The following is a 27,870-nucleotide window of genomic DNA, read 5'->3' as shown; positions in this document are numbered from 1 at the left end:
TATTATTTAATTGTGTTTTTGGATTTCATGTGATGTTAAACACTTAAATGACCTTGTGTTGAATTGTACTGAACAAATTTGCCTTGCATTGCCTTAATTGTGCAAGATCAAGTGGCCCACGACGAAGAATCAAGAGGAATGGCGCATGCTGAATGACCATCTGAGCACAGTGCTGGAACATTCCTTGCGTAGGACGGTTGAGCACAAAGTGACCACGCTCAGTCAGAACATCAATGAGGAGCGCAGAGAGAGGTTTGGAGAATGCAGAACCAAGAGAGCCCCAACTCCAAGACAGAAAGGACGGAGGGAGAAAGCCATCAAGGAGCTCATGAGTGACAGGTGCCAGCTGCAAAAGACGTGGAGGAAAGCTGCAATAGAAGACAAAGAGGGCCTAAAACTTCTTTGGGATGACCTGAAGCAGCGGCTAGCCAAGCAGCACCGGGCAGAACGAATCAGGAGACGAAGGAAACGGAAGGAAAAGGTAAGAAAGGACTTCTTCAAGGACCCGCTCAAGTATGCCCGCCAACTGTTGGATGAGAAGCGAAGCGGGTGGCTGGTCATTCCCAAAGACGACCTGGAACGATATATCAAGGGCCAGTACACGGACGCAGCCAAAGACACACCACTTGGCTCACCTGGCTATGTGCCACGTCCAGATCCCCCGAGAACCCCGTTCGACACCTCCCCACCCAGGCTAGGTGAGATTAGAGAGGTACTCAGAAAGGCCAGATCAGCCTCAGCGCCAGGACCGAATGGGCTCCCTTACAAGGTGTACAAGAACTGTCCACAGGTGACAAACATCTTGTGGAAGTTCATGAGGGTCGTTTGGAAGAAGCAAGCCATTCCAGCCGAGTGGCAAGAAGCAGTCGGAATCTTCATTCCGAAGGAGTGGAATTCCACCACCATTGGCAAGTTCAGAAGCATTGCCCTACTGAATGTGGAAGGAAAAGTCTTTTTCTCAGTCCTGGCAAGAAGAATGACCAGCTTCCTCAGCACAAACAAGTTTATTGACAAAAGCTGTCAGAAGGCTGGGCTCCCAGGTTTCCCAGGATCCATTGAGCATTCAGACTTGATCTGGGAACAGTTACAATGGGCCAAAAGGGAGAAGAGCGACCTTCACGTGGTGTGGCTTGACCTGGCCAATGCATACGGTTCAGTACCGCATAAGCTGGTCGAGTTCTCACTGGAATTCTTCCACATTCCAGCTTGCGTCACCTCTATCATAGCCAAGTATTTCAGCAACTTGCAGATGTGCTTTGATTGCGGTATGAGTCACAACAGGCTGGCAGCAGTTAGAAGTCGGCATCGCGATGGGCTGATCCAGTGCTTCTCAATTATTTTCTGTTACGCCCCCCCCAAGGAAGACGTAAATGTTTCGCGCCCCCCCAAACTCTCTGCCGCCACTGTAAATAGTATCATTTGTCTATAAAATTACTATTATAAATACGCATCTGACTAACATTGTGTCCTTTTTTTCTAATAAAGAAAAAAGTAACATAGATCAACTTATAATAAAGGATAACTTTATTAACATTGTTTTGTTTGTAACAGAGAAGACTTCACGCGCATCAGTTTGCCTGAATTTAAAAAAAAAGTCACATCTAAACTGTAAAAAATACACTCAAGGTACATTTTTGACCATTTGATACAGAAAAATAAAATGTAATAAAATCAGTAAATAATAACAAATTAAAATTGATTACAAACATTCACTCATGAGGACAATATGCCAAAAATTTTGACCAAAAAAACAAAACTGAATAAAAGAAAAAAGGAGTGTCCTTGGACAGAAGGACAGTTTTTATTTTTGCTGCTCACAGTATTACTTCCTTTGCAATGGTGTGGAGTTATTTGCAATGAGCATGCTAACAATGCTCACTGGTTTACTGATATAACACTGACAAAGCAAGACGATTGTTGGCAGTATTCGGCACGTTTTCGCTGAAAAACAATCAAGCGGCTTATCAATGAGATTGGGGTCTAATGTCTTTAAGTGGCGTCTTAATTGATTTGGCTTCTGGCTGTCCGCTATAATTATTTTTAGACACAGTAAACAGTGGTCTTTCCTCATCAGCCACTGTATTAAAAGTCAAAGCTAAAAGGCAAACGGCACGGAAAAAGCGCATTCTCGGTGGCCGAGGTAGAACCGTAGGTGAGGGCGGTCGTCGTGACGATCCCTAGCCGAAAATGGCACTTCTCGGGCGGCGACTTGACAACCGGACAAGACAGTGGGTCGCTGCGTGAGTGAGTCCGGTCGGAAAACGGCTTTCGAAAACGGCGGCGGCACACTGCTCTTCATATCTGTTTTCTGTGTGTGCTCAGTGCTCTTCCTTAGTTAAAAAATACTGCGTGCACTCTGAAAATGAGAGCGCCACTGCCACTCACTGCGTGGATGTGCAAGTACACTTTATTCCAGTACGGCAAAAAAAAAAAAAAAGCATGTTCTCCAGGTCACATGCGCCCCCCCCGGCATCGCCCCACTATTTGAGAAGTACTGGGCTGCTCAATCTCCCCAGTCCTCTTTGTGGCAGCATTTGAGGTCATCCTAATCGGGGCAAGGCAAGTCGCCAGAGGGCTGAGAACGCCATCAGGAGGAAGACTCACTGCACTCAGAGGATACATGGATGACGTGACAACTATCCTGCAGACTGCTCCATGCACAGCACGTCTCCTCAAGCGCCTGGACGAGTTGACAACGTGTGCAAGAATGAAGATAAAGACCTCAAAGTCCATGAGTCTTTCGATTAGGAAAGGGGTGAGGAACGACAGGACAGTGTTCACCGCTGGAGGGGAGGAGATACCACTGCTGACGCAGCAACCCATCCGAAGCCTTGGCAGGGAATACACAGCAGAGCTGTCTGACAGGCAGATGGGGAAGCTGGCCCAGAAGCGGCTAAGAGAGGGGCTCACAAAGATTGATGGCAGCCAGCTTCCCGGGAAACTGAAGGTGTGGTGCTACCAGTTCACGCTCTTCCAGCGGATAATATGGCCGCTGAAAGTATGCGAGATACCATCTTCCGCAGCCAGCAAGATGGACAGAATTGCCAACTCCTACATCAGGAAGTGGTTGGGCCTTCCCCGCTGCTTCTCTGACTCGGGCTACAGTCCATAAAACTTGGATATAAGCAGGAGAAGACCCGTCTTGTGTGCGAGCTGAGGGAGTCCAAGGATGAAGTGGTGAGAGGTGCAAGGGTGGCTGTCCGGACGAGGCGTAAATGGAAGGCCCAGGAAGAGGTGGAGCAAGCCATCAGCAGGCTGGAACACAAGGAAGTCCTGGGAAGAGTCACAACCGGGCAGGGCTGGGCTGTGGAGAGCCAGTCCACTTCTGGTCCAAAGCCACACTGGATCAGAGGAAGAGGATGGTGGTGGAAGAGGTCTCACGAGTGGAGCAGGACCGGTACCTCATCAAGGCGGTGTCCCAGGGAAGGGAAGGAGCATGGACCCGCTGGGAAGAGGCAACCAACAGGGTTCTGACCTGGGCAGATATTTTGCGGGCTCCACAGTCACGGCTCAGCTTCCTCGTGAGGGCAGCATATGATACGCTTCCGGGCCCGGAAACCTCACCCAATGGTTCGGGAATGAGGAGAAGTGCCTGCTTTGTGGAAAGGTCAGCGCAGGACTGCAACACATCCCGGCAGGGTGCAGTGTGGCATTGTCACAGGGCCACCTCAGGTGGTGACACAACCAGGTGCTGAGGAAGTAGGCAGAACAGTTGGAGAGATGCAGAGTTGGTTCAAACAACTCCCAAGATTCTCAGCACACAGGCATCCCATTTGTCAGACCAGGAGAGACTGCACAGAAGGCAACACCATTGGCAGGAAGACCAACATCCCTGCTTACCCCTGGGAAGAAACGGGAGATGCGTGTCGATCTGGGCACCCAGCTCACCTTTCCAATTGTGATCACACAGACCACATTGAGACCTGACATCGTCATATGGTCCACAGCCGCCAAGAGAGTCCTTATCATCGAGCTCACGGTGCCATGGGAGGAGGGGATACCATCAACCCACAAATTCAAGCAGCACAAGTACTCTGAGCTGGCAATGGAGTGCAGAGAGGGAGGCTGGGCTGCAACCATCCACCCCATTGAAGTTGGCTGCAGGGGCTTTGTGGGGAAGTCAGCAATCCAGCTTCTCCGGCTTGCTGGGATGTCAGGGGCAAACATAAAGAGGGCAGTCAAAGAACTGGCGGAGGAGGCAGAGAAGGCAAGTTACTGGCTGTAGCTTCGGAGGAAGGATAGGAGTTGGGGGGCAACACCCCAATGAGGGGAGCTGCAGGGGGCGGCAGGGAGACGTCCCCTGCCCCCCTCCACCTGGAGAGGTACTGGCTATGGGGCGAAATGTCTGTGAACGCTGGTACCAGCTGTCGACACTGCAGCTGACACCCAAAGTGCGCTGGAGGAGGCGCGGCAGGCAGACATGCCAAGCAGGAAAACCATCACCTGTATATCACAATGCATAGCTTCGCAGCCGCCAGCATACCATCAATCTTTCTGTCAAACTTTGTGACGCCAGGCATTATCATCTAATTGGCTTTCATACCTAAAACTCTCAGTAAAACAAAGACATGGATTCCTCTTAATTGGTCATTTTTATCTCCACCTTGTCAGTACACAAAGCTTTTGGCATGCTCACATTACTTTCACAATCACTGTAACATTAGCCACGTTTACATGCTGACTTTTATTCATACCGATTCAAATCATTCCGAATGGAAATTTCAGATCAGCTGTTTACATGTCACTTCATCTATTCCGATCCAGCGTTTACATGTGACTGCCTTTATTCCGAAAGGACGTTTGACAACTGCTGTCTGACATGCGCAGATTAATCAAAACAAAGCGTCACGTTGCAAAACATGGAGATCGATCGTCGGAGTGCTGCTGTTTTAACTTTAACCCACTTGTTGTGTTTGTGGGGTCGTATCCGCTTCTGCTGTTTTGCTCTTTTGCCTTGTAGTAGCCGGTTTTCCACCGGTTTCTAATCTGGTCAACGCTCCGGTCTATTCCGGCTTCGTGTAACCTCTCACGAACTTTTTTAAATAGTTCACTGTTCCTTGTTTTACGCCCGTCTAAGCGAGCAATTATATTCAATTCTTTTAAAGTTTGAATTAAATACAATCTTTCCGTCGGACTCCAATTAGGTGCGCTGTGCTTCGAAGCCATGTTGCAAGTGACGTTACTTACATCACCAAGTGACGTCACCACGTCAGTACGGAGCATGTGCAGAAAGAACGCAACCAGACACCATTCCGCTTCCCTGTTTACATGATATAATTTTACTTGTAATCGGTTTGGGAAAAGGAATATTCCACCCCTGTGAATCGGGATGAAATTCCATTCGGTTTGGGCCTGTTCATTCCGAATGAGGTGTTTATATGGAACACATTTATTCGGTTTGAACAAATATTCCGACTGTAATTGGAATATTTGGCTCCATGTAAACGTGGCAAATGACTCAAGAAAGTCTCTTGTTGTTCAGAGTGTTTCGAACTCATTTTACAATGTATATTTTATTGTGATCATATTGTTGAATTAACTTGCATGTCTCAATAAATTGAACTTGAAATGTTTAGTAACAGTTGCAACCTCACTTCTGATGCTAACTCAGGTGTCAGTCCGCGTGTTTAGCGCAGTTGTCTGCGTAATCGGCTGCCTCGGGTCCGGTTGGAGTAAAATATAAGAGTCATTTTTTAGATAATATGCAATTTGTGTGCACAGTATAAATTAAGCTGTATTTTCATTAAAGTTGGACAAGTACTCATTTAACTTTTTTTTGTGTGTGTGTGTTATCAATTGTCATCCATTATAAATTCAAGGGTAAAGGGTCCAAGATTCTATTTTTTTAAAAATTGAATTTACTTTTGGTAAAAAAAATTTTGGGGGGGAATTTTGCTATGTCCCCAGCGTGTTTCGGTCAAATTGAGTGTATAAAATAATCAATGTACGTCAAAAATAAATTCCAAAATCCTCCTTATGTTTTTATTGTCTTCAATCATGTTTTTTTTTTTTAAATCAAAATAAAATATTTAATTAAAAAAAAAGAAAAAAGGAAAAGAAAGGTTTTCTGTTCGTCCCCAGTGCCGCTGTCCACTCTGTTAAGTTGTGTTCATGTCCCTTTAAGAAATTTCCCCATTTAGTGATAACATCACTCTTCTGTGATTCCAACACACCAGTGGCGGGAAAATGATCAAAATCCCTGGCAGCGCCAGTCACTGTATATCAAAGAAATTCATTGAATGGAATCATTTCACAAAGTTTATTGTAAAATTATAGATGTTTTCTCAAGTATCCAAATTCATGTTTGCTATAATGCTTGCAAAGTTAGGCTTAGGGCCATGTAGTGTCCACTCTGTTATGTCCAAATGACACCCTATTTAAAAAAACAAAAAAATGTGCCTGAACTGCAGTCTTAGGCTAGGTTCATGCAGCAGGTCTTAATGCCAAATTCCGATTTTTATCATGTCTATTTTTTTTGGGGGGGTGCCTGTTCAGAAATGCCTTTGTCCATTGAGCCCGTTCAAGTTTTACGCATACGCATTAAAGAGCATACGACAGGAGAAAAAAAGTCTTAAATAGCATTATTATGTGAATTAGAATCATATTTTGAGACGATTCAACTGTATACAACAATTTAGCAAAGCGCAGATGACGAGAAATTAGTCTTTTAATCTGCCGGTTAGCCACGCCTACCATTATAGGGCTCTAGCGTCCCCAACAGGTGGATGACGTCAGCGGGAGACTGGGCTCATCGGTTTTACTATTCAGCCCAATGAGGGGGAATAATTCAGAACGAGGAAAACACGACGAAGGGAGCCGCAAAATGTCATTGTTTCAGTCTCTCGACTCCAATATTTTCACAGGATATTCTTTTTATCCAAATATTTTTCCCCAATAGCTAAATAAATGGCTTGAGAAGGACCAGTCAGCCCGTCGAGGGGGAACTATTCACAACGAGGGAAAATGCGACGAAGAGAGCTGCAAAATTTCATTGTTTCTGTTTCTTTACTCCAATATTTTTACAGGATATTCTTTTTATCCAAGTATTTTCCCCAATTGCTAAATAAATGGCATGGTCATGACAAATAACAGTCTTGTGCTAAATGGAATATGAAATAAAAATGCACTTATTCAGGACGACATGGCAGAATTACTCTATAATGGTCAAACTGTCGACTTCACCTTTACTGTCGCACCTCCCGAACGATATTTTATGACACCTAAATCGGACATATGTCATTTCCCTTCCCCGGCTTCGGAGAATGTAAACAAACCAAGAGGCGTGGCAGCTAGCCGACATGCTAACCCGAACTAAGTGATGTTTCAAAGTTTTCGAAGCGGAAAATCACACAAAACTAGCCCGGATTATTTGACATGACGACTGGGTTGTCGATTGTCTTTGCGGATCGGCAAACCGCCCGCCGGAGAGCAATTTACAGCTCATTCCCCAGAGGAGGTCGGCTGCAGTTGTTGTGCAGCTAATGTGCAGCTAATGTGCAAGAGAAGAGCTTTTTACATGCCTATCGATGATCAAACGTGAGTAGTCCTTTATTTAAAGAAAGTTTGTAGTGTTTACGTTGTAATCGCTGTATTCGTATTTGACATAATACAAAACAAGATGTTTGCTCACTTCCTCGTAAGTCCCATGGTCCCACAGTAGTAGGGCTTGTTTTGGCCAATATCCACAGTGAATGGGAATCCTTTGAAACTCCCAAAAGGCGCACACGCCTCTTCCTCATAAAGCAAGATTTTTCTGAAGCCGTTTGGCTGGAAAAACAAACGTATTAATCAACTAAATCAACTGAATCCATAGTCGTCATACACAACAGTACGGCTGTATAGTGAAGAGGACGCCTTCATCCATACACGTCACAGCGCCCTTCTCCTCCATGCAAGACCGGAGCCGGAAGTCTCTAATTTTCATGGCGCGGGATTAAAAAAACCCGAAATAAATATAGCGATCGCTTCCACACACATCCAAGCGGTCCATATCATTTAGGAGCATAAAATACCGCGTGTATTATGAAATAAACATGCTTTTTCGTGTCACATGCACTTTAACTTGCTGTCCAACACGCGCTGAGCAAAACAAATGACTACACATGTTGGCTCTATGTCATTTTAGGGTGATTATATTTTGATTTCTAAAAAGAGGACACAAATAACAGACATTAATAATCCTCGTTTAGTCCCATATTCAAAGTTTATATGGCTTAACACACTGCGTGCATGCGTCACACACACACACATACACACACACATACATACTGTAAACCTTAAGTGTGTGCGTCAGTTTGCCTCGACTTGGCCATGTACAGTGGGGTAACTAAGTATTTAGTCAACCACCAATTGTGCAAGTTCTCCTACTTGAAAAGATTAGAGAGGCCTGTAATTGTCAACATGGGTTAAACCTCAACCATGAGAGACAGAATGTGGGAAAAAAACAGAAAATCACATTGTTTGATTTTTAAAGAATTTATTTCCAAATTAGAGTGGAAAATAAGTATTTGGTCACCTACAAACAAGCAAGATATTTGGCTTTCAAAGAGGTCTAACTTCTTCTAACGAGGTCTGACGAGGCTCCACTCGTTACCTGTATTAATGGCACCTGTTTTAACTCATAATCGGTATAAAAGACCTGTCCACAATCTCAGTCAGTCACACGCCAAACTCCACAATGGCCAAGACAAAAGAGCTGTCGAAGGACACCAGAGACAAAATTGTAGACCTGCACCAGGCTGGGAAGACTGAATCTGCAATAGGTAATACGCTTGGTGTAAAGAAATCAACTGTGGGAGCAATTATTAGAAAATGGAAGACATACAAGACCACTGATAACCTCCCTCGATCTGGGACTCCACGCCAGATCTCACCCCGTGGCGTCAAAATGATAAGAAGAACGGTGAGCAAAAATCCCAGAACCACACGGGGGACCTAGAGAATGACCTACAGAGAGCTGGGACCACAGTAACAAAGGCTATTATCAGTAACACAATGCGCCGCCAGGGACTCAAATCCTGCACTGCAAGACGTGTCCAGTAGACGTCCAGGCCCGTCTGCGGTTCGCTAGAGAGCATTTGGATGATCCAGAAGAGGACTGGGAGAATGTATTATGGTCAGATGAAACCAAAATAGAACTTTTAGGTAGAAACACAGGTTCTCGTGTTTGGAGGAGAAAGAATTCTGAATTGCATCCGAAAAACACCATACCAACTGTGAAGCATGGGGGTGGAAACATCATGTTTTGGGGCTGTTTTTCTGCAAAGGGACCAGGACGACTGATCTGTGTAAAGGAAAGAATGAAAGAGGCCATGTATCGAGAGATTTTGAGTGAAAATCTCCTTCCATCAGCAAGGGCATTGAAGATGAGATGTGGCTGGGTCTTTCAGCATGACAATGATCCCAAACACACCGCCAGGGCAACAAAGGAGTGGCTTCGTAAGAAGCATTTCAAGGTCCTGGAGTGGCCTTGCCAGTCTCCAGATCTCAACCCTAAAGAAAATCTGTGGAGGGAATTGAAAGTCTGTGTTGCCCAACGACAGCCCCAAAACATCACTGCTTTAGAGTAGATATGTATGGAGGAATGGGCCAAAATACCAGCAACAGTGTGTGAAAAGCTTGTGAAAAGTTACAGAAAATGTTTGGCCTCCGTTATTGCCAACAAAGGGTACATAACAAAGTATTGAGATGAGCTTTTGGTATGGACCAAATACTTATTTTCCATCACGATTTGCAAATAAATTCTTTAAAAATCAAACAATGCGATTTTCTGTTTTTTTTTTTTTCCACATTCTGTCTCTCATGGTTGAGGTTTACCTATGTTGACAATTACAGGCCTCTCTAATATTTTCAAGTGGTAGAACTTGCACAATTTGTGGTTGACTAAATACTTATTTGCCCCACTGTAAGCAATACTGAAATATTGATTATTTGGTGCACACAAAGAAAACCGAGCATTAACAGCCTTTCCTTTCCTTTTCTTAATTTTATTTTATTTTTTTTAATGACCGTGGTCAAGCTCTCCTCCTTCGTAAAAGCCGATTTCAAGCTAGGCGCTCACGCTAATGCATGTCCTGCCTGCTGCTCTCGTTCTTTGCTGATGTAATTGCTGCATGAATTCCGATTTGGGAGATTTGACCGTTCAGACCACAGCCAACTTATGGAAAAATGTGGCCCACATCAGATTTAAACTACACATGAAAGTGACACAGATCTGATTTGAAATGGTCCACGTCTATGCGACTTGTCCTTTTTAGACCGTCAACTTCGTGCCTCACTCGAGTCGGAAAAACACGAAAAAAAACGGATTTGTGCGGTCTGAACCAAGCGTAATTGACGTGAAATGTTGTAAGTTCAATGACTTGACTTGAGTTCAGTTTTATTTTACTGAGCTGTTTATCAAACTTTCAGAAGCCTTTCAAGTTAAAAAAAAACTTCTATTTTCACTGTGTAAATTTGACTATGAAGCGTTTTGGGAACTGTGACGTTGAAGACAAAACCTATAATTTAGTGTACTCCATGCTATTGTTGGGCTGTAATCTTGTGGTGTGGAAACCAGTTTGTTCGTGATGAGTATCGGCACAAAATTTGCCAGAAAAAATATTCGTGTTCGCAGCACCTGCAAAACCTGGCAAGGCTAAGTTATGTAAATGTCTGGGAAAACAAACTCAGTGTTGTGTTATAAAGGCGGTGCCTCTTTGGGGGCGAATACCCGTGGTTGGGAGTCATGGACCAGTCTATCGCTACCATCCATTTCAGTCCAACTAAATTGGATTCCTGTCACCGTCAATGGCAGTCAAAGAGTTGAAAACAGCCAAACAGATAAGACAAATCATTTTTCTTGTTTCATGGCAAAGAAACGTGTACAGTATGTATATGAAAAAAAATCAACAAAATAGACAGCCAAGTTAGAGAAAATTTCATGTCACAAACATGCCGGCACAACTTTAATTCCCAAAGCAGAGCCAACACAAGGTGGAAAGCATAGAATTCAAACAAGGGTGCGGAATAACTTCCATCGCCGTCAATGGTTGTTTTTAATATGACTGACTATTACAACAATTTGCTAGAGTTGTCCGATAATGTCTTTTTAACAGATAATTGATATCCCCATATTGCCCAACTCCAAAAATCTGATACCCATATCAAACCGACACCGATATACGCGGTCGTATACTTAACATATTCATTATTTTTCAATCATTTATTGTTACGTATTTTTTGGACTATAAGTCGCAGTTTTTTTCATAGTTTGGCTGGGGGTTCGACTTATACTCTGGAGCGAATTATGTGTGAAATTATTAACACATTATTATTAGGGCTGTCAAAATTATCGCGTTAACGGGCGGTAATTAATTTTTAAAATTAATCACGTAAAAATATTTGACGCAGTTAACGCACAACACCGCTCAAACAGATTAAAATGACAGCACAGTGCAATGCCCACTTGTTACTTGTGTTTTTTGGAGTTTTGTCGCCCTCTGCTGGCGCTTGGGTGCGACTGATTTTATGGGCTTCAGCACCCATGAGAATTGTGTAATGACATCAACAATGGCGGGCTACTAGTTTATTTTTTGATTGAAAATTTTACAAATTTTATTCAAACGAAAACATTAAGAGGGGTTTTAAAATAAAATTTCTATAACTTGTACTAACATTTATCTTTTAAGAACTACAAGTCTTTCTATCCATGGATCGCTTTCACTGAATGTTCATAATGTTAATGCCATCTTGCTGATTTATTGTTATAATAAACAAATACAGTACTTATGTACCGTATGTTGAAAGTATATATCCATCTTGTGTTTTCTTTCCATTCCAACAATAATTTACAGAAAAATATGGCATATTTTATAGATGGTCTGAATTACGATTAATTACGATTAATTAATTTTTAAGATGTAATTAACTCGATTAAAATTTTTAATCGCTTGACAGCCCTAATATTTATATCATTTCACATGTTATTTTGGTGTTTTGGGGTGACACTGATGGTTTGGTAAACTTGTTAGCAAGTTCTATATGCTATAGTTATCTGAATAACTCTTAATAGCTATGTTACTTTAACATACTGGTCACGTTCGCATTTCGTTGTTCATGCATCATGTAACATAATCATACTGTACACTTATTCAGCATGTTGTTCTCTATTGTATTTTTATTTTAAATTGCCTTCCAAGATGACATAACTGTTCTATGTGTTGGATTTTATCAAATAAATTTCCCCCCAGAATGGGATTTATACTCCGGTGCGGCTTATATATGTTTTTTTCCTCTTCGTTGGGCATTTTATGGCTGGTGCGACTTATACTCAGGTGTGACTTATAGTCCGGAAAATACGTTTCTTTTTTTTTTTCTCTCTCTCTCATTTTTGCACCATTAATGTCAATGGTCTACTCACATAACAAATCCCAAGCATCTTAGTTTGGAAACATCTATTGGTCAATAAGCATAACTGCTGTGCTAAGCTGTGACCAGCCCTTGTACAAAGGCAGAAAGCCTTCAAGGCAACATGCATATTGGCTCAAAACCGATCATGAAAAACTGATGTCAATAATTTCTGATATTATTGTAAAATGATTATATCCGCTGATAATATCAGACAACTCAACAGATTAATACAGCCCCGATGTTTTTTTGTTGTTGTTTTACCATAGATGCCTGTTGACGCTAATTGCACCATACATTAAATTATATTTACTTTACTATTAATATTTTTGATTATAATTTATGTTTTTTAATTCACTTTTTCATCTTGATTTAGCATCTACAGTGGTGCCTCTACTTACAAACGTCTCTACAAACTAAATCTTCAGGTTACGACACGTTTCAAAGGGAAAATATTGCCTCTTCCCCGATAGCAGGTGACTTCATACAGCTCCAGCCTAAGCTCGCCAGATTGCCATAGCAATCACGCCCGCTGAACGTCAGTGCTCCAGATGCGGTGGGGATCATCAATCTGACAGTCCAAATGATAGGTTACGCACTGGTCCAGGGCGGACCGTGCGACCGGACGCGCTAAAAATCTGAAATTTAACGGTCGACGTGTGACTTTTACAACAGAGCGCACCGTGAAGGTGGGCACCTGCTGCAGTACTTAACAGGAGAACACACAGGATTCAGGAAATGTCATCTCGGCTTATTAACATTTTTATGGTAAGTGCTTTATTCAAAGTCATAATTGCGTTTCCTCCTTCCTTGATTGCACTGATGGGTGAGCCTGGGACCAGGTGCCGCTGATCATCGTCAGCAGCTGACTTAAACCGGTCTTTAGCCTTACATCATTGCCAGATCAGCAACTCACTGATGTGACTTTCAGCTAACAAAGAATCTTGTAATCCTGATGATGAGCTCGATATTGTTTTTCCCCCCAAGATCCTGTACTGCTTGCCTGCCAGAAAGTGTGTTGGTCCACTCCTCCTTTACCACTCGGTTTTCTGCATCAATCTTGCATAGTTTTGAGCACGCCATTTGCCGTACCTTTTTCGGCTCTTCCTCCAACTTCATTCGGCTCAGTATTTGGCTGTCACTCCGCGGAGTCTGGAAAGCGAGTGTGAGGGGCCGTTTACATGGTGACTCTCCGAGAATAAGAAAAATTTCAAATTTGCATTTGCGTCTCCATTTTAACAATGTCGCAATTCCGCATGAAAACGATGTAGTATTCATGCCAGGCCCCAGGGGGCAGTGCAGATTTACAAGGCAACAGAGAATGATGCACTTTGACCCCACCAAGTACCCTCAGCCCGGAAAAAAATATGCCCGCCCACTCGAAGCAATGGCATTTTTCTTTTGTTCAAAAAGGCAGAAAAATTGAAACTTTCAACATATTTAATTTAAAAATATTATTAAAACAGTAAATTAAAGCTGACATTCCGCCATATTTGCTGTTTTAAATGTTTAGCAGCACCGCTGCGCACGCCCAATGTGACGTGTACGAGTGCTGACGTTAATGTCGCGGTCTCGCGCCGCGGGAATATGCATGCCGAGGAAGCCCCCCTCAATTCCCGGCAATCGGATTCTTCCACTTTGGAGGCAGGATTCAGAATTTTTCGTCTTCGCCGACACCATATGCACGCGAGGCAAGTCCGCTACTCAGTCATTGCGTCTTTGTGTTGCAAAGTCGCCATGTAAACTGCCCCTGAGACATGCTGTTCTAAAAATAACTTTCAAATGCTTCACTCCCATTGGCTTGCTCACGCACATCACCGCTAAGGTTTTTGTTTGTTGTCCACCTCCAGCTCTGCAAACCCGCAGACAAAAATGATTTTTGTTGTTGTGTATTAGTCGCGACAGCTTGAGATCCGGTCAAGACGGCTTGGGGGTCCGGAACTGGACCGAGGTCCGCGGTTCCGTGACCTCTGTTGTATTGTTATGGTGCATTCATATATTAGCATCAATAAATGGTATGAAAAACAAGTGTTGTTATTATTGCTTTTAATAGAAAATATTAATACAAAATGGACCCCAAATTTAATTCTGAAAACGGTTTTGATACAAATCTGGCCCAGATTGGGTAACGTGTGCCAAATCTGGGCCATGCATTAATGTAGTGTCTGCTACTTTGGACCAGTTCTGGCCCAAAACTGGTTGCTGATCCGGCAAGTGACTCCCTACTGAGTTTAGGCCATTGTTCAAAAGTTGTTGTTTGTTGTCATTGGATTTTCAAGGCTCTCGTCTTCGACTATGTTAATGGGTCTACACTCTACAGTCTCTGGCTACCCATGTAGCGATAGCAGTAGTCAACCTACTTGCTGTCTTTTTGTTGGCAAGTCCGAGTCCGCACTCTGCCAGTGTAGCTTGATGACTGCGGCTTGTTCCCGCAGTGTTAGCGTCATTGCTAACACTAGCGAAGATATGCTTTGCCCGAAGGTGGTTGAGCTTCGATCGAAGGACAGTTCATTACATCAGTATGTGCACACAACTTTGGTTTTATCCTGATTTCCATTAGGCAGCTTTTTAAAACGGAACTTGGTCATCATCCTCACTCATCGTGGCTGGCTGCATTTTGTCCTGCATTGCCGCGCCGAGAATGTAAACATCAGCGTGTGGGACTACAGGAAGCAGTTGTGGCCAAATTTAGCGTGAGCGGTAAATTGCGTTATTTTTTTTTAATGCGTTAATATTTCCAGATTAATCGTGGTTGTTAACGCGTTATTATTGACCTAATATTTACCTTTTTAAACTTTTTTTTTCAAAATTTTCTTTGTTTGGATCAATTATTTATCATCTATCATATCAGAAAAAATGCGACTGACACAAAAAAAATACAATTAAGCTATAGTTATGAGGTAAATATCCATGACTTTTTTACAGACACCATTTTTTTCATTGTGACGTAATTTATTTAAAAGTTTAAAATATGCGAGTGAATATTTTTTAAAGTCGTTTTTTTTCTTTTTAAACGAAATATTAGACATCAATAAATATTTCTTAGCTAAAAACGACAGACATTTTGAATAATAAATATAATTAATTACCTTCATTTTATGGCTGGGTTGAAAAATAAGCGGTTGCGCGATGTCTGTAAACGGGAGTTTTGAGGTTAAAATGGACAAATTAAAAATAGTTTGGGGGCTTAATGACTTGCCACAGCCTCCGAATGGTGATCTAAAATGTAACTGATCATCACGGTCATCTTATAGAGATGCCTTTTAATTGAAAAGTATGGTTTTCGTGTCGTGGCGTCTCGGCTACATGTGAAACAGAAGAAAGTCATGTTGCTACAGAATTTAGGCATGTGCTGGTATGAGATTTGATGGTATAATAACCTCAAGCAAAAGTACCACGCTTTCACAGTATGACGGTATTGCAATTATAGCTCTAAAATGTGTTATTTTGAGATGCATGGGTTAAAAAAAGTTTTTTCTATTTAACAGGAGTTTTTCATTTTTCACAATATAACTTGCAAATTGGCACATCAACATGAATATGATGTTAAAATAAATAAATAAATAACAAAAACTAAATTAAATATTTTAAATAAAATTGAAAAAAATAAAACTTATAGACTGAACCCACAGGCCACAGGAACAGCTCAAGTTGCTCAACATTAGAACAAGAACCCTTGGGAATATAGAACTGGACTTAAACAATATATGATCAAGTTGATTTTATGTGTAAAACACAAAGATACAGCGCGCGTGTGTATGACTCGTATCATTATTTACATATTATACACATACACACACTCTCTCAACACAGAAAGTCGCCAGAGAGAAAAAAACACCACATGCTGTATTATCAAAATGTTATTTTGAACAGATGTTTACAATAGCGGTAGACTTAACAAAAGTAGCTTAATGGTAGGGTGGAAACTAGTTAGCCATCTTGGTATGCTAACTAGCCATGTTGTCTGCCTCATTAACAAGCTTACGTTATACAGTGGTATGAAAAAATATCTGTACCTTTAGGAATTTCTCACATTTCTGCATATAATCACCATCAAATGTGATCTGATCTTTGTCAAAATCACATAGATGAAAAAAAACAGTGATTTAACTAAAACCACCCAAACATTTATAGGTTTTCATATTTTAATGAGGATAGTGTCAGGGCAAAGTTGGCAAAGTCGATGTGGACCAAAGTGCCACCAGGAAACAGAAGTGGAGTGAAGGGTTTTTATTAAACAATGGCTATGGCTGTTGCTCAGGCTATGGCTGTGGCTGCGAGGGCTTGATGGGTGGCTGTCCTGATGGCAAAGAACAAGATTAATCAAGAGTTCCATCAACAATTGTCAAAAAAAACTACAGGCGTACTTGGCTGATGTATCACTGGTGTTTGGCAGAATCATCTGGCACTTGCTTGCTGTCCAGGCCGCTCCTTAAAAGCAATGTTGATTGTGATGAGCTGCAGGTGCACTCCCAGGTCTGCCAAGGTTCAACTCATGCCACATAAAACAGGAAGTTTAACAACAATAAAAGCCAGTAGAGGAGAGTGTGGGCCAGGACCACCACAGATAGCATGGCAAACAATGACAGAAGGGGGGAAATAAGTAAGTAAACCCTCTGCCCAAGGAGACTTATACAGCAATTGAAACAGATTTTTACCAAACAATTTAAGACAGGTGTTTGCCCAATCACTGATGACTTGTTCATGGGAGGACTTGGAGGAAGCCACTGCTGTCCAAACAAAACAGTGTTGCTCGTTTAATGTTCGCAAAAAGACACTTGGACTCTCCACAGAAGTTTTGGCAAAATATTTTGTTGACTGATGAAACCAAAGTTGATTTTTTGGGGGAGTAACACACAACGTCATGTGTGGTTGTAAAATGGGACAGCTCATCAACATCAACTCCTCATCCCCATTGTGAAGCATGTTGGAGGAAACATCATGATTTGGGGCTGTTTTGCTGCCTCGGGGCCTGGACAACTTGCAATCATTAATGGAAGAATGAATTCAAAAGTTTATCAGGATTAATGTTTTGCAGGAAAACCTGAAGCCGTCTGTCAGACTGTTGAAGTTAAAAAGCTGCAACAAGACAATGATCCAAAACACAGAAGTAAATCAACTTCAGAATGGTTTCAGAAAAACAAAATACACGTTCTGGAGTGGCCAAGTCAAAGTCCTGACTTGAACCCCATTGAGATACTGTGGCATGACCCAAAGACAGCGATTCATGCCAGACATCCCAGGAATCTGACTAAACTACAGCAGCTTTGTAGAGAAGAATGGTCCAAGATTAGTCCTGATCGATGTGCCAGACTGATCTGCAGCTACAGGAAGCGTCTGGTTGAAGTTATTGCTGCCAAAGGGGGAGGGGCACAAAATATTAAATGTGATGGTTCACTTACTTATTTTTCCCCCTTCTGTCATTGCATACTATCCTCATTAAAATATGAAAACCTATAAATGTTTGGGTGGTTCTAGTTAAAGCTGACACTGTTTTTTCATCTGTGTAATTTTGGCAAAGATCAGCCCACATTTGATGGTGATTTTATGCAAAAATGGGAGAAATTCCAAAAGGTTCTGATACTTTTTCATACCACTGTAGTATTTGTTTTACCATCACCAGACACACTAAACACGCTGGAGTGAACTCTCGTAGCTGGTGGGAAACTTTCATGACAGTGTTTACTTACCTTAAATTTTGTGTAAAGTGACGGATGATGGTCACGTAAATAGAACATCATGTTGGAGGTGTTGCTTCCCCAGACAACCACCCTCAGCAAGCATTTCGGCTGTCCTTCCTCCTCTAAGTTGCGGCCGTCTGTTTCTTTTCGATAGCCGAACTACTCCCGTACTAGTAACTGTCTTTTTTTTTTTTTTTGGGGGGGGGGGGGGGTTGTCAGAAGTAGCCACACCGGTGGACACAGGACAGAGCAACAACTGGATGGGGAGGGGTGAGCACTGCTGCTCCAGGCCAAGGATTTTCACTGCAGTTTTGTGACATAAAATCGCTAATACCGTACTACGGTATGACGGAAAATCTTAGTACGGTAAACCTTGAAACCAGTAACCAGCACATACCTACTACAGATACATACAGTGGTGCAAATAAGTATTTAGTCAATCACCAATTGTGCAAGTTCTCCCACTTGAAAATATTAGAGAGGCCTGTAATTGTCAACATGGGTAAACCTCAACCATGAGAGACAGAATGTGGAAAAAAAACCAGGAAATCACATTGTTTGATTTTTAAAGAATTTATTTGCATATCATTGTGGAAAATAAGTATTTGGTCAATACCAAAGTTCATCTCAATACTTTGTTATGTACCCTTTGTTGGCAATAACGGAGGCCAAACGTTTTCTGTCACTCTTCACAAGCTTTTTACACACTGTTGCTGGTATTTTGGCCCATTTCTCCATGCAGATCTCCTCTAGAGCAGTGATGTTTTGGGGCTGTCATTGGGCAACACGGACTTTCAACTCCCTCCGCAGATTTTCTATGGGGTTCAGATGTGGAGACTGGCTAGGCCACTCCAGGACCTTGAAATGCTTCTTACGAAGCCACTCCTTTGTTGCCCTGGCTGTGTGTTTGGGATCATTGTCATGCTGAAAGACCCAGCCACGTCTCATCTTCAATGCCCTTGCTGATGGAAGGAGATTTTCACTCAAACTCTCTCGATACATGGCCCCATTCATTCTTTCCTTTAGACAGATCAGTCGTCTTGATCGCAGTGCAGAAAAACAGCCCCAAAGCATTATATTTCCACCCCCATGTCTCACAGTGGGTATGGTGTTCTTCAATGCAATTCAGTATTCTTTCTCCTCCAAACAAGAGAACCTGTGTTTCTACCCAAAAGTTCTATTTTGGTTTCATCTGACCATAACACATTCTCCCAGTCCTCTTCTGGATCATCCAAATGCTCTCTAGCGAACCGCAGACGGGCCTGGACGTGTACTAGAGGTTAGATTTTGTGCCCAAACCCGACCCGACCCGACCCGAATGTCGGGTCGGGTCGGGCCCACATTTTAAGCATTCACGTTCGGGTCAGTTCGGGTCGGGCCGCCATGCCGGACTAATAAATTATTTTAAAAAAAAAATGGAGAGCAGGCTCTCTGTATTGCGCTTCTGCTTGTGCGTGTGCACGAACGCCGTGGCGCCGGCCGCTTTTTATTCTTGTCCTCCCGCTGTACCGTTTGCGCACGGCCGAGGCGCCCCCCTCATTTTCATTTCCTTGTCAGAGAGGCGCGTCCATGTGAGAACAATATCCCACACACTCAGAAATATGTTTAACAAACTTTCCCAGCGTTATTTCGTTGTGTGAATGCTTTGATAATTCTCAAAAAAATATGTAGATTATTTAAACATTAAGAAAACTTGCGTTTTTTTTCTGCCAACTCGAAGAAATGAAAATAAATGGCTGCTGCTGCGTTTTTTCCGTGTCACTCAAAAAAAAAAAAAAAAAAAAAATCGGGTTTTTCGGGCTCGGGCCTGCAAATCTAGTTAAGTGATCGAGCTCGGGCCGGGTCGGGCCTCAATACCAGCGGGCCGTGTCGGGTCGGGCTGGATTTTTTAGGCCCGAACTAGGCTCTAACGTGTACTGGCTTCAGCAGGGGGACACGTCTTGCAGTGCAGGATTTGAGTCCCTGGCGGCGCATTGTGTTACTGATAGTAGCCTTTGTTACTGTGATCTCAGCTCTCTGTAGGTCATTCACTAGGCCCCCCCGTGTGGTTCAGGGATTTTTGCTCACCGTTCTTGTTATCATTTTGACGCCACAGGGTGAGATCTTGCATGGAGCCCCAGATCGAGGGAGATTACCAGTGTTCTTGAATGTCTTCCATTTTCTAATAATTGACCCCCAGTTGATTTTTTTTACACCAAGCGTTTTACCTATTGCAGATTCAGTCCAGTGCAGGTCTACAATTTTGTCTCTGGTGTCCTTCGACAGCTCTTTGGTCTTGGCCATAGTGGAGTTTGGAGTGTGACTGACTGAGATTGTGGACAGGTGTCTTTTATACCGATAAGTTAAAATGAGTTAAAACACGTGCCATTAATACAGGTAACGAGTGGAGCATCATTAGACCTCGTTATTTTCCACTCTAATTTGGAAATAAATTCTTTAAAAATCAAACAATGTGATTTTCTGTTTTTTTCCACATTCTGTCTCTCATGGTTGAGGTTTACCCATGTTGACAATTACAGGCCTCTCTAATCTTTTCAACTAGGAGAACTTGCACAATTGGTGGTTGACTAAATACTTATTTGCCCCACTTTATATTGTATTAAAGTACTGTACAGTACCGAAAGAAAATGGAAAAGAAAACAAAGCAAATGACATTTCTTGACTTTATTGCATTCTTTTGATGAACAACAAAGCTGAAAACATCTTACAATATGGATGACAATGCTGGAAACAACACTTTCTTAGAATTTCTTTTGTACGTTGTAGCTTTTTGTTGATCTAATGAATGTTGTAGTTTGGCGAAACACGGTTGCAATCGTCACGCTCTTCCCCAAAGCATTTCCAGAACACTTCAACACCGCCGGGGCAGTTGTCGAGTGGTGGCAGGGCAGCACAGCTCACATGTAGGTCCGAGTCGGTGCCCGGCGACGTGAAGGTGACGAAGCCCGGCATGTTCTCGACACCCGTATGGTTGGTGATCCAGTCTTGGTACTGGGACACCCGTGCAAAGACAGTTGGGAACCTTGGCACAGCGCAAGGTACTCCAAAGCTCACCACCCCGCTCTGGACATACACGGACCCATCGTTGCTCACCATGGGACCACCGGAATCACCCTGTGGAATAGCGCCAGTTCCTTGTTAGCGTGTTGCTTTTGTGACATTGCCGATAGACACAAATGTTATTCTCACCTGACATCCGCCTTTTCCTCCCTCATTCAGGCCAGCACAAATCATGTTTTCGGTGATATTAATAAAGCAATATTCGCAAAAGCATTGACGGCTTCCAACCACTGGAATCTTAACTTCCATCAGTTCTCCTGGGGTTGGCAGAGGAACTGCAAACAAATAACCGAAAAAGTGGGCTTCTAAAACAAGTCAGCGGACAGAGTGTTAGATCGTTAGTTAGTGTTAGTGTAAGATCCTGTCAGATGTGCACGTGTGATTAGGGATGGGAATCGAGAACCGATTTCTATAGAGAACCGGTTCCGTGTGTATCAATTCCATCGAATCGTTTGGCAGTTTATCTAACAATTCTCTTATAGATCCCAACCAGCACGATTTACGTAACATAACTTACGCATGTTACACCCATTCGGTTCAGCAAGTAAGACTACATGATTACTCAAATAGGGCCCACTCACCACGTATAATCTGGAGAGTCGTCGCCGAGTGAGTTTGCATTGATTTTCACAGGCCATATCATTATTCATGAGACTACTTAAAAGAAATGGTGATTTTTCCCAAAAAGTCTATTAATGGGTCTATCGTATTCCTTGTCGAATACGCTATAAGGCAGGGGTCGCGTTAACCGAATATTTTCCGTCGTTGACCGGTTTTTTAAAACGGTGACGGAAAAAACTGAAGTCCCTCCGTCATTTTGACAGGTTGCAATTCACACCCCAGACCACAGGGTGGCGAGTGAGCATATTAATTAGCTATTGTCTCTCGTAATGCATGACGTCGTTGGCTATTCTGTCAGAATATTGTAGCGTCACCGGGGTCTGGTGGCGGCACCGTGATTGACACATCAACGCGAGGTTCTTATTGGTGCACCCGGTGTGCCAGCGCGTCATCCAATTGGTGGACTAGATTGCCGCCTGTGTATAGACCCCAATCACATGACGTCCCAACTCCGCCCCCCTGACTGGAGCCGCCATATTGTGTTTCAGCTCGTCGTGTTTACACATTACCGCTACATACATGCCTCCTATTACGGCGTGTTTTTCTGCTCGTTAACATTAATAATCAAAATGGTGAAGGCGTGTGTGGCGGTTGATTGCAGTAACAGAGAAGATAGACGGAGAGACTTGAAATTCTACCGTATTCTGAGAGACCCGAAGAGGAAAGCGAGATGGACTGCTGTAATTCGACAAGAAATCTGGGCACCAAACGATCACCACAGACTATGTAGTAGTCATTTTATATCTGGTAAGATGCATTTAATATATATTTAGAAGATTTTGGGCTGACAACCACAATTAAGATCATTGTGTGACGTTGGTGATTGGGGTCTATATAGTTGCCTCTTTTTCTTTGGGGGCGGAGTAGTTGTTTTGTTGGTGTTGTTGGCGGTAAGCAGAGTAAAAAGAGGGAGAAAAATACCACGACTTCCGTGTCTAATTTTTCGCCGCCAAGCAAGCGTTACAATATTAATTAAAAATGAATGAAAACTAAATACTATTGAATATGTCATCATTATCATTTTAAAAATTTAAGTGACGGGTAAAAATAGGTTATGACCGGATTTTTATGACCCTGTCAGTCAAAATGACAGACAACGAAAATGTCTAGCGCAACCTCTGCTATAAGGAAAATATAACATATATGCATTTAAAATAATCCTACACGATTTTATTTGCAATTTTATTACTCCTGTTAGAAAGTTCCTTGGGTATGCATTCATTCCCATAGCAACCAGTCAGATACTTCCTGTTGTTGTCTTACGTCATGCGCGCTGCGTATTCTGGGACCGAGAATAGGTGTAAGGTGCGCATTTCGAGCAGAGGACGGCTACCTGTTAAGATGTGCGCGAGGAAGTGTGTGTCCATGAACAAATGTAAGTATTTCCTCTTGATGTCATAAAGTTCTAATGATAAGTTAGAGCCGTTATCAGCGCAACCGTTTCGTGTTTTTACTGTTACATCGGCTGGTTGCTCCCGCTTGTCCTCGCTGCGTCGAGGAGAGCGTTGTTTACATTATATTTGCGTTGCACATTTTTGTTAAGAGCGAATGTGTTAGTTTAGCATCTTAAGATGATGTTGTACATCCATATGAGTGTAAAGTGCTTAGTTTTCGCCACTTTTACGTCCAAGATGACCGAAACGTGCACGCAGCGTGCTTCCGGTCTGTGCGCACGCGCTCGGCCCCCCCACCTTTGTGTTCATTATACTGTGCGAGTCATTTACAGTGGGGCAAATAAGTATTTAGTCAAACACTAATTGTGCAAGTTCTCCCACTTGAAAATATTAGAGAGGCCTGTAATTGTCAACATGGGTAAACCTCAACCATGAAAGACAGAATGTGGAGAAAAAAAACAGAAAATCACATTGTTTGATTTTTAAAGAATTTATTTGCAAATCATGGTGGAAAATAAGTATTTGCTCTATACCAAAAGTTCATCTCAATACTTTGTTATGTACCCTTTGTTGGCAATAACGGAGGCCAAACGTTTTCTGTAACTCTTCACAAGCTTTTCACACACTGTTGCTGGTATTTGAGCCCATTTCTCCATGCAGATCTCCTCTAGAGCAGTGATGTTTTAGGGCTGTCGTTGGTCAACACGGACTTTCAACTCTTTCCTCACCCCGTGGCATCAAAATGATAAAAAGAACAGGGAGCAAAAATCCCAGAACCACACGGGGGGACCTAGTGAATGACCTACAGAGAGCTGGGACTACAGTAACAAAGAATACTATCAGTAACACAATGCGCCGCCAGGGACTCAAATCCTGCACTGCCAGACGTGTCCCCCTGCTGAAGAATGTACACGTCCAGGCCCGTCTGCAGTTCGCTAGAGAGCATTTGGATGATCCAGAAGAGGACTGGGAGAATGTGTTATGGTCAGATGAAACCAAAATAGAACTTCTTGGTAGAAACACAGGTTCTCGTGTTTGGAGGAGAAAGAATACTGAATTGCATCCGAAGAACACTATACCCACTGTGAAGCATGGGGGTGGCAACATCATGCTTTGGGGCTGTTTTTCTGCAAAGGGACCAGGACGACTGATTTGTGTAAAGGAAAGAATGAATGGGGCCATGTATCGAGAGATTTTGAGTGAAAATCTCCTTCCATCAGCAAGGGCATTGAAGATGAGACATGGCTGGGTCTTTCAGTATGACAATGATCCCAAACACACAGCCAGGGCAACAAAGGAGTGGCTTCGTAAGAAGCATTTCAAGGTCCTGGAGTGGCCTAGCCAGTCTCCAGATCTCAACCCCATAGAAAATCTGAGGAGGGAGTTGAAAGTCCGTGTTGCCCAATGACAGCCCCAAAACATCACTGCTCTAGAGGAGATCTGCATGGAGGAATGGGCCAAAATACCAGCAACATTGTGTGAAAAGCTTGTGAAGAGTGACAGAAAACGTTTGGCCTCCGTTATTGCCAACAAAGGGTACATAACAAAGTATTGAGATGAGCTTTTGGTATTGACCAAATACTTATTTTCCACCATGATTTGCAAATAAATTCTTTAAAAATCAAACAATGAGATTTTCTGGGATTTTTCCCCACATTTTATCTCTCATGGTTGAGGTTTACCCATGTTGACAATTAAAGGCCTCTCTAATATTTTCAAGTGGGAGAACTTGCACAATTAGTGGTTGACTAAATACTTATTTGCTTCACTGTATACCTACAGTATATACTACATTTTTGGCAAACCAATGTCCTGTGTTTAGGCAAAAAACAAATAACTAAGGTGACAAAGATCAACTGAAGAGTCAACTGACTTCCATCGCCGATGCGGCCCCATCCAGTAACCCAGCTGGCGGTTCCGGTGAAGAAGGTGCTCGTGGCTGAGGCCAGACAGACAGGCTTGATGAAGTCAGTGAAGAGGACCCGTGAAGAAAGCAGCAGGAGGGCCACGTCGTTGTCGAAGGTGTTTGCGTTGTATTCGGGATGAACGATGGCCATCGAGACAGTACTGTTGACCTCATTAGAATTGGGACCATCGCGGCGCTGACGACCCAAATGCACTACGATTTCGTCTGCACTGTATACACAACAAAAGTTCAGGGTGAAATTGTGCCAACAAACTTTGTACTTGTATTCGAAAGGCTTTTTAAACTTTTTTTTGTGATTTGCAAGTGATACACTGCTGGCCAAAAGTATTCCCACCCCTGCAATTCTGTCAGATAATGCTCAATTTCTCCCAGAAAATGATTGCAATTACAAATGCTTTGGTAGTAATATCATTTATTTTGCTTACAATGAAAACACACAGAAGAGAATGGAAAAAAAAAAAAAAAAAACACACATTATCATTTCACACAAAACTCCAAAAATAGGCCGGACAAAAGTATTGGCACCCTCAGCCTAATACTTGGTCGCACAACTTTGAGACAAAATAACTGCAAACAACCGCTTCCGGTCCATCAATGAGTGTCTTACAATGCTCTGCTGGAATTTTACGCCCTGCTTTTTTGGCCAACTGCTCCAGGTCTCTGAGATTTGAAGGGTGACTTCTCCAAACTGCCATTTTCAGATCTCTTCACAGGTGTTCAATGGGATTCAGGTCTGGACTCATTGCTGGCCACTTTAGAAGTCTCCAGTGCTTTCTCTCAAACTATTCTCTGGTGCTTTTTGATGTGTGTTTTGAGTCATTGCCCTGCTGGAAGACCCATGACCTCTGAGGGAGACCCAGTTTTCTCACACTAGGCCCTACAATATGCTGAAAAATTTGTTGGTAGTCTTCAGACTTCATAATGCCATGCACACGGTCAAGCAGTCCAGTGGCAGAGGCAGCAAAGCAACCCCAAAACATCAGGGAACCTCCGCCATGTTTGACTGTGGGGACCGTATTCTTTTCTTTGAAGGCCTCATTTTTTTCCCTGTAAATTCTATGTTGATGCCTTGTTCCAAAAAGGTCTACTTTTGTCTCATCTGACCCAAGAACATTACTCCAAAAGTTTTTGCCTTTCTCAGGTAAGTTTTGGCAAACTCTAGCCTGGCTTTTTATGTCTCTGGGTCTGAAGTGGGCTCTTTCTGAGTATCCTACCATAAAGTCCCTTTTCATTCAGACGCCGATGGATAGTACGGGTTGACACTGTTGTACCCTCGGACTGCGGGACAACTTGAACTGGTTTGGATGTTAGTCAAGGTTTGTTATCCACCATCCACACAATCTTTCGTTGAAATCTCTCGTCAATTTTTCTTTTCTGTCCACATCTAGGGAGGTTAGCCACAGTGACATGGGCTTTACACTTATTGATGACACAGCGCACGGTAGACACAGGAACATTCAGGTCTTTGGCGATGAACTTGTAGCTTTGTAACTTGTAGATTGCCCATGCTTCCTCACAATTTTGCTTCTCAAGTCCTCAGACATTTCTTTGGTCTCCTTTCTTTTCTCCATGCTAAATGTGGTATACACAATGACACAGGATAGAGGTTGAGTCAACTTTAATCCATTTTAACTGGCTGCACGTGTGATGTAGTTATTGCCACCACCTGTTATGTGCCACAGGTAGGTAACAGGAGCTGTTAAAAGCATCACATGATTTTTCAAAGGGTGCCAATACTTTTGTCCGGCCCATTTTTGGAGTTTTGTGTAAAATGATCATAATTTTAAAAAATTTTCCATTCTCTTCTGCGGTTTTTCATTGCAAGCAAAATAAATGAAGATACGACTACAAAAGCATTTGTAATTGCAATCATTTTCTGGGAGAAATTGAGCATTATCTGACAGGATTGCACGGGTGCCAATACTTTTGGCCAGCAGTGTATGTTGTTGAAATACGTCATCATTTTCAAGTCAATGAAGTGAAATGATTTCCCTTGACACACCTGATAGTAGTGATAATATGTTTGAGTGCACTTCTGACCTGAAAACTATGCAGTGCGCAGCCGTCAGCACCCACTGGTTGTTGATGAGTGACCCACCACAGAAGTGAAAACCAAAATAGGTCAGACTGACCTGCCAGGGCCACGCACCCTCGGGGGCCACATCACCCCCCACAATGCGATTGTTGAGAGGGGCCTGCCCGCACACTACACAGACACAGACACGCACAGAGTCAAAAAGTCTTCACTGTACTTGCACTCAATAGCTTCGTCTCAATTCAGAATTGCAACAAAACGAACAGGAAGATGCCCAGAATCTGCAGGAAGTAACCCAAAATTGCTCCGGAATCAGTAGTAAGTGACCCAAAAGTTTATTGACCATATACACGTTCCCACTCACTTTCTCCAGAAATTGCATTTTCTAGCTTCTTTGACTAAACACACTCTAGTCTGAATGGATGTAAAAAAAAAAAAAAAATGAATACATAAGAAAGACATGCTTTAAAGTGCGTACGACAGGATAAAAAAGTGTTAAATAGCATTATTATGAGAATTAGAATCATATTTTGAGACGATTTGACTATATACAACAAATTGGCAAAGCGCAGATGACGAGAAATTAGTTTTTTAATCTGCAGTGTAGCACCGCCGACCATTATAGTGCTCTAGCGTCCCCAACAGGAGGATGACGTCGTCAGGAGAATGGTTTCATCTGATTTAGACTTCAACCCATTGAGGTGGAATTATTCATAACGAGGAAAATGTGACGAAGACAGCAGCAAAATGTCATTCTTTCAACCT

General features: G+C 42.7%; 1 protein-coding gene across 1 annotated transcript; it reads right to left on the bottom strand.

Moving 5' to 3' along the window:
- Positions 1 to 16,657: 16,657 nt before the first annotated feature.
- LOC130932000 (testisin-like) lies at positions 16,658 to 27,233 on the bottom strand. The gene is made up of 6 exons (XM_057861330.1): positions 27,111 to 27,233; positions 25,017 to 25,279; positions 21,258 to 21,403; positions 20,970 to 21,182; positions 16,755 to 16,818; positions 16,658 to 16,687 (listed from the first exon to the last, which is right to left on the bottom strand). The coding sequence occupies exons 2-5, from the start codon at positions 25,198 to 25,200 to the stop codon at positions 16,786 to 16,788; spliced, it is 576 nt and encodes a 191-aa protein (XP_057717313.1). The 5' UTR covers positions 25,201 to 25,279; positions 27,111 to 27,233; the 3' UTR covers positions 16,658 to 16,687; positions 16,755 to 16,785.
- Positions 27,234 to 27,870: the final 637 nt, after the last annotated feature.

The sequence above is a fragment of the Corythoichthys intestinalis genome, chromosome 16 (assembly GCF_030265065.1).
Source record: "Corythoichthys intestinalis isolate RoL2023-P3 chromosome 16, ASM3026506v1, whole genome shotgun sequence".
Classification (NCBI taxonomy): Eukaryota; Metazoa; Chordata; class Actinopteri; order Syngnathiformes; family Syngnathidae; genus Corythoichthys; species Corythoichthys intestinalis.
Note: the sequence above shows the minus strand (reverse complement) of the source record. Positions and strands in the feature narration are given on the sequence as shown.

Excerpts from the sequence above, each read along its gene's own strand:
- LOC130932000 (XM_057861330.1), bottom strand. The coding sequence starts at position 25,200 with ATGGCCATCGTTCATCCCGAATACAACGCAAACACCTTCGACAACGAC. Across the intron at positions 21,183-21,257 it reads GAGGAAAAGGCGGATGTCAG|GGTGATTCCGGTGGTCCCAT; the intron begins GTGAGAATAACA and ends GCTATTCCACAG. Across the intron at positions 16,819-20,969 it reads GCACCGACTCGGACCTACAT|GAGCGGCCTGGACAGCAAGC; the intron begins GTGAGCTGTGCT and ends ATTGCTTTTAAG.